Source organism: Nanorana parkeri, unplaced genomic scaffold, assembly GCF_000935625.1.
Source record: "Nanorana parkeri isolate BGI_ZX_2015 unplaced genomic scaffold, ASM93562v1 scaffold1291, whole genome shotgun sequence".
Classification (NCBI taxonomy): Eukaryota; Metazoa; Chordata; class Amphibia; order Anura; family Dicroglossidae; genus Nanorana; species Nanorana parkeri.
Genome location: NW_017307559.1, coordinates 67,591 through 74,731, shown reverse-complemented (window position 1 = coordinate 74,731; position 7,141 = coordinate 67,591). Strand labels below are relative to the sequence as shown.

The 7,141-nt window shown below is 57.5% G+C and overlaps 1 protein-coding gene across 2 annotated transcripts in view; it reads right to left on the bottom strand.

The window, feature by feature from the left end:
- Positions 1 to 7,141, bottom strand: part of PFKFB1 (6-phosphofructo-2-kinase/fructose-2,6-biphosphatase 1) — a 31,892-nt gene that overhangs the window by 3,968 nt on the left and 20,783 nt on the right. For both annotated transcript variants that reach the window (XM_018569135.1, XM_018569136.1), the window contains exon 9: positions 6,060 to 6,206. In XM_018569135.1, coding sequence (XP_018424637.1) covers positions 6,060 to 6,206 — 147 coding nt within the window. The remainder of the gene's footprint in view (positions 1 to 6,059; positions 6,207 to 7,141) is intronic.

Sequence of the window (7,141 nt, the reverse complement as noted above, 5' to 3'; positions counted from 1 at the left end):
TTGCCACATTTGGCTAAATGCAACAAATTATAACAATAGACATTCTCTGCAAAGAGCCAATCGGAGCGGAAAATTATTATTACAGTAAAATGCAACATAGCCGAGAAAAAATTCCACCCGAATATCCCAAATGTCGGAATTTTAACTCCAATACCCCCCCACCCCCCAGTGATAAATGTTGTGGGGCTCATTTGTCTCCAGTGTTTGAATAATAAATAGATCAGAATGAAACAGCAAATAAAGCCGGTGGCCAACTACGATCGTATGCACTAAAGTCTCCATGTGATATCTGAGAGCATGAGCTTGGATCTTCTCTGCACGGCCCTTCAACCTTCAAGTGCCCTCCTCCGGCACGGCCCTCTACCCCATGAAAACTGCTCCCTCCAGCATGGGCCCCCACCCTTCTAGAGAGTCCTCCTCCGGCACGGCCCTTTACCCTTCTAGAGTCCTCCTCCGGCACGGCCCTTTACCCTTCCAGAGTCCTCCTCCGGCACGGCCCTTTACCCTTCCAGAGTCCTCCTCCGGCACGGCCCTTTACCCTTCCAGAGTCCTCCTCCGGCACGGCCATTTACCCTTCCAGAGTCCTCCTCCGGCACGGCCATTTACCCTTCCAGAGTCCTCCTCCGGCACGGCCATTTACCCTTCCAGAGTCCTCCTCCGGCACGGCCATTTACCCTTCCAGAGTCCTCCTCCGGCACGGCCATTTACCCTTCCAGAGTCCTCCTCCGGCACGGCCATTTACCCTTCCAGAGTCCTCCTCCGGCACGGCCATTTACCCTTCCAGAGTCCTCCTCCGGCACGGCCATTTACCCTTCCAGAGTCCTCCTCCGGCACGGCCATTTACCCTTCCAGAGTCCTCCTCCGGCACGGCCATTTACCCTTCCAGAGTCCTCCTCCGGCACGGCCATTTACCCTTCCAGAGTCCTCCTCCGGCACGGCCATTTACCCTTCCAGAGTCCTCCTCCGGCACGGCCATTTACCCTTCCAGAGTCCTCCTCCGGCACGGCCATTTACCCTTCCAGAGTCCTCCTCCGGCACGGCCATTTACCCTTCCAGAGTCCTCCTCCGGCACGGCCATTTACCCTTCCAGAGTCCTCCTCCGGCACGGCCATTTACCCTTCCAGAGTCCTCCTCCGGCACGGCCATTTACCCTTCAAGAGTCCTCCTCCTCATGCACAGCCGCCCACCCTTCTAAAGAGTCCTCCTCAGGCACGGACCTCCACCCTTCTAAAGAGTCCTCCTCAGGCACGGCCCTCCACCCTTCTAAGGCACCCTGATCTCTTCTAAAACTGCTCCCTCCCGCACTGGCCTCCACCCTTCTGAAGCTCCATCCTCCAGCACAGCCTTCACACCCTTTTATTTTGCATAAATATACTTGCAAGCCTAGCAGATCCAGCGTTGTCCTCTTCTCTGACACTGCGGGGCCATCTTCCTCTTGTATGTCACAGGGGGGTCAGCTGTCTATTCCAGCCGCCGGCCTCCCATTGACATGTCGCCATATTTCGCACATACGCAGAGATCTGGTGCCATGTTGGTTTACATGTTGCCATCCTGCGAGATATTGCACGATTTTATCAATGATGGAAAGCAATGTCTCCCGGAATATTGGAGATCGGTACCCCAGGAGGCTGAAATGTCATTCTCGCTGAGGCCAGAGGGCAGCTCAAATGGATCAAAAAGACCATTAAGTAAAAACACTTTTTTTATATTGTGGAGGATTGGAATGGTGCAAAGCATTTTTAGATGGAAGGTCGGCTCTAAGATTCACAGGAGACTATTCTAGGATGGTGGATGAAGAGATCGGTCTGCAATGTTCCCCCCGCGTACCTACAGAAAAGACCGTCCTCTCCACTTACCGCATCGATCTCATTCAGGGCTTTCCACTGCTCGTACGGGACGTGCAACGCTTCCGCTGTCTGGATGGTACGCTTCATGTGACTGGTCCAAACCTTCAGGTCCGGGATCTGCTGAGACTTTATGAAGTTTCCCAGTGCATGAGCATACTGCAAGAGAGCGACAGGAAGACCATCAGTGATAGACCAATGAGAAAGCATCCACGAGTGGTGTCTGAATAAAAACAGGAGATCACACTAGCAAGGTTTCAAGATAACCGGGTTTTGGCATAGCCCAGGGGGTGGCCAACTGCGACCCTCCAGCCAGGTTTTGGCGTAGCCCAGGGGGTGGCCAACTGCGGCCCTCCAGCCAGGTTTTGGCGTAGCTTTTACCCTTCCAGAGTCCTCCTCCGGCACGGCCATTTACCCTTCCAGAGTCCTCCTCCGGCACGGCCATTTACCCTTCCAGAGTCCTCCTCCGGCACGGCCATTTACCCTTCCAGAGTCCTCCTCCGGCACGGCCATTTACCCTTCCAGAGTCCTCCTCCGGCACGGCCATTTACCCTTCCAGAGTCCTCCTCCGGCACGGCCATTTACCCTTCCAGAGTCCTCCTCCGGCACGGCCATTTACCCTTCCAGAGTCCTCCTCCGGCACGGCCATTTACCCTTCCAGAGTCCTCCTCCGGCACGGCCATTTACCCTTCCAGAGTCCTCCTCCGGCACGGCCATTTACCCTTCCAGAGTCCTCCTCCGGCACGGCCATTTACCCTTCCAGAGTCCTCCTCCGGCACGGCCATTTACCCTTCCAGAGTCCTCCTCCGGCACGGCCATTTACCCTTCCAGAGTCCTCCTCCGGCACGGCCATTTACCCTTCCAGAGTCCTCCTCCGGCACGGCCATTTACCCTTCCAGAGTCCTCCTCCGGCACGGCCATTTACCCTTCCAGAGTCCTCCTCCGGCACGGCCATTTACCCTTCCAGAGTCCTCCTCCGGCACGGCCATTTACCCTTCCAGAGTCCTCCTCCGGCACGGCCATTTACCCTTCCAGAGTCCTCCTCCGGCACGGCCATTTACCCTTCCAGAGTCCTCCTCCGGCACGGCCATTTACCCTTCCAGAGTCCTCCTCCGGCACGGCCATTTACCCTTCCAGAGTCCTCCTCCGGCACGGCCATTTACCCTTCCAGAGTCCTCCTCCGGCACGGCCATTTACCCTTCCAGAGTCCTCCTCCGGCACGGCCATTTACCCTTCCAGAGTCCTCCTCCGGCACGGCCATTTACCCTTCCAGAGTCCTCCTCCGGCACGGCCATTTACCCTTCCAGAGTCCTCCTCCGGCACGGCCATTTACCCTTCCAGAGTCCTCCTCCGGCACGGCCATTTACCCTTCCAGAGTCCTCCTCCGGCACGGCCATTTACCCTTCCAGAGTCCTCCTCCGGCACGGCCATTTACCCTTCCAGAGTCCTCCTCCGGCACGGCCATTTACCCTTCCAGAGTCCTCCTCCGGCACGGCCATTTACCCTTCCAGAGTCCTCCTCCGGCACGGCCATTTACCCTTCCAGAGTCCTCCTCCGGCACGGCCATTTACCCTTCCAGAGTCCTCCTCCGGCACGGCCATTTACCCTTCCAGAGTCCTCCTCCGGCACGGCCATTTACCCTTCCAGAGTCCTCCTCCGGCACGGCCATTTACCCTTCCAGAGTCCTCCTCCGGCACGGCCATTTACCCTTCCAGAGTCCTCCTCCGGCACGGCCATTTACCCTTCCAGAGTCCTCCTCCGGCACGGCCATTTACCCTTCCAGAGTCCTCCTCCGGCACGGCCATTTACCCTTCCAGAGTCCTCCTCCGGCACGGCCATTTACCCTTCCAGAGTCCTCCTCCGGCACGGCCATTTACCCTTCCAGAGTCCTCCTCCGGCACGGCCATTTACCCTTCCAGAGTCCTCCTCCGGCACGGCCATTTACCCTTCCAGAGTCCTCCTCCGGCACGGCCATTTACCCTTCCAGAGTCCTCCTCCGGCACGGCCATTTACCCTTCCAGAGTCCTCCTCCGGCACGGCCATTTACCCTTCCAGAGTCCTCCTCCGGCACGGCCATTTACCCTTCCAGAGTCCTCCTCCGGCACGGCCATTTACCCTTCCAGAGTCCTCCTCCGGCACGGCCATTTACCCTTCCAGAGTCCTCCTCCGGCACGGCCATTTACCCTTCCAGAGTCCTCCTCCGGCACGGCCATTTACCCTTCCAGAGTCCTCCTCCGGCACGGCCATTTACCCTTCCAGAGTCCTCCTCCGGCACGGCCATTTACCCTTCCAGAGTCCTCCTCCGGCACGGCCATTTACCCTTCCAGAGTCCTCCTCCGGCACGGCCATTTACCCTTCCAGAGTCCTCCTCCGGCACGGCCATTTACCCTTCCAGAGTCCTCCTCCGGCACGGCCATTTACCCTTCCAGAGTCCTCCTCCGGCACGGCCATTTACCCTTCCAGAGTCCTCCTCCGGCACGGCCATTTACCCTTCCAGAGTCCTCCTCCGGCACGGCCATTTACCCTTCCAGAGTCCTCCTCCGGCACGGCCATTTACCCTTCCAGAGTCCTCCTCCGGCACGGCCATTTACCCTTCCAGAGTCCTCCTCCGGCACGGCCATTTACCCTTCCAGAGTCCTCCTCCGGCACGGCCATTTACCCTTCCAGAGTCCTCCTCCGGCACGGCCATTTACCCTTCCAGAGTCCTCCTCCGGCACGGCCATTTACCCTTCCAGAGTCCTCCTCCGGCACGGCCATTTACCCTTCCAGAGTCCTCCTCCGGCACGGCCATTTACCCTTCCAGAGTCCTCCTCCGGCACGGCCATTTACCCTTCCAGAGTCCTCCTCCGGCACGGCCATTTACCCTTCCAGAGTCCTCCTCCGGCACGGCCATTTACCCTTCCAGAGTCCTCCTCCGGCACGGCCATTTACCCTTCCAGAGTCCTCCTCCGGCACGGCCATTTACCCTTCCAGAGTCCTCCTCCGGCACGGCCATTTACCCTTCCAGAGTCCTCCTCCGGCACGGCCATTTACCCTTCCAGAGTCCTCCTCCGGCACGGCCATTTACCCTTCCAGAGTCCTCCTCCGGCACGGCCATTTACCCTTCCAGAGTCCTCCTCCGGCACGGCCATTTACCCTTCCAGAGTCCTCCTCCGGCACGGCCATTTACCCTTCCAGAGTCCTCCTCCGGCACGGCCATTTACCCTTCCAGAGTCCTCCTCCGGCACGGCCATTTACCCTTCCAGAGTCCTCCTCCGGCACGGCCATTTACCCTTCCAGAGTCCTCCTCCGGCACGGCCATTTACCCTTCCAGAGTCCTCCTCCGGCACGGCCATTTACCCTTCCAGAGTCCTCCTCCGGCACGGCCATTTACCCTTCCAGAGTCCTCCTCCGGCACGGCCATTTACCCTTCCAGAGTCCTCCTCCGGCACGGCCATTTACCCTTCCAGAGTCCTCCTCCGGCACGGCCATTTACCCTTCCAGAGTCCTCCTCCGGCACGGCCATTTACCCTTCAAGAGTCCTCCTCCTCATGCACAGCCGCCCACCCTTCTAAAGAGTCCTCCTCAGGCACGGACCTCCACCCTTCTAAAGAGTCCTCCTCAGGCACGGCCCTCCACCCTTCTAAGGCACCCTGATCTCTTCTAAAACTGCTCCCTCCCGCACTGGCCTCCACCCTTCTGAAGCTCCATCCTCCAGCACAGCCTTCACACCCTTTTATTTTGCATAAATATACTTGCAAGCCTAGCAGATCCAGCGTTGTCCTCTTCTCTGACACTGCGGGGCCATCTTCCTCTTGTATGTCACAGGGGGGTCAGCTGTCTATTCCAGCCGCCGGCCTCCCATTGACATGTCGCCATATTTCGCACATACGCAGAGATCTGGTGCCATGTTGGTTTACATGTTGCCATCCTGCGAGATATTGCACGATTTTATCAATGATGGAAAGCAATGTCTCCCGGAATATTGGAGATCGGTACCCCAGGAGGCTGAAATGTCATTCTCGCTGAGGCCAGAGGGCAGCTCAAATGGATCAAAAAGACCATTAAGTAAAAACACTTTTTTTATATTGTGGAGGATTGGAATGGTGCAAAGCATTTTTAGATGGAAGGTCGGCTCTAAGATTCACAGGAGACTATTCTAGGATGGTGGATGAAGAGATCGGTCTGCAATGTTCCCCCCGCGTACCTACAGAAAAGACCGTCCTCTCCACTTACCGCATCGATCTCATTCAGGGCTTTCCACTGCTCGTACGGGACGTGCAACGCTTCCGCTGTCTGGATGGTACGCTTCATGTGACTGGTCCAAACCTTCAGGTCCGGGATCTGCTGAGACTTTATGAAGTTTCCCAGTGCATGAGCATACTGCAAGAGAGCGACAGGAAGACCATCAGTGATAGACCAATGAGAAAGCATCCACGAGTGGTGTCTGAATAAAAACAGGAGATCACACTAGCAAGGTTTCAAGATAACCGGGTTTTGGCATAGCCCAGGGGGTGGCCAACTGCGACCCTCCAGCCAGGTTTTGGCGTAGCCCAGGGGGTGGCCAACTGCGGCCCTCCAGCCAGGTTTTGGCGTAGCCCAGGGGGTGGCCAACTGCGGCCCTCCAGCCGGGTTTTGGCGTAGCCCAGGGGCGGCCAACTGCGGCCCTCCAGCCAGGTTTTGGCGTAGCCCAGGGGGTGGCCAACTGCGGCCCTCCAGCCAGGTTTTGGTGTAGCCCAGGGGGGCGCGACACGCGTACCCTCCAGCCAGGTTTTGGCGTAGCCCAGGGGGTGGCCAACTGCGGCCCTCCAGCCAGGTTTTGGCGTAGCCCAGGGGGTGGCCAACTGCGGCCCTCCAGCCAGGTTTTGGTGTAGCCCAGGGGGTGGCCAACTCCTACCCTCCAGCCATGCTTCAACTTCAAATCACAATCCCAACTGCCTCTGCGACTCATGCCTGTAACTGGTAGTCTTGCTATGCCTCATGGGACATGTAGTTCTACAACAGCAGGAGGGCCGGAGTTGACCACCCCTGGTGTAGGCCAATTCACTGTACCGATGCCTGGATGAAAACCAACTCCTCAGCAGGTAGACGGCGCTCCCATTCTGCTGCTCAAACATTTATACTTTGATTTTGACTCGTGTATTATGGAGAAGGCCGGAAATGTCAATTATTTTTGTAGTAGTTGATCAGCCCGGAGCGGTCACTTGTACCAGAAGTAAACGTCTAATTGCACAAACGTTTTTGTTTTCAGCCAGAGAACAACTACAAATGCACCATCATACTGGGGGGGGGGGGGGGGGGGGTGGGCGTGTTGTCCA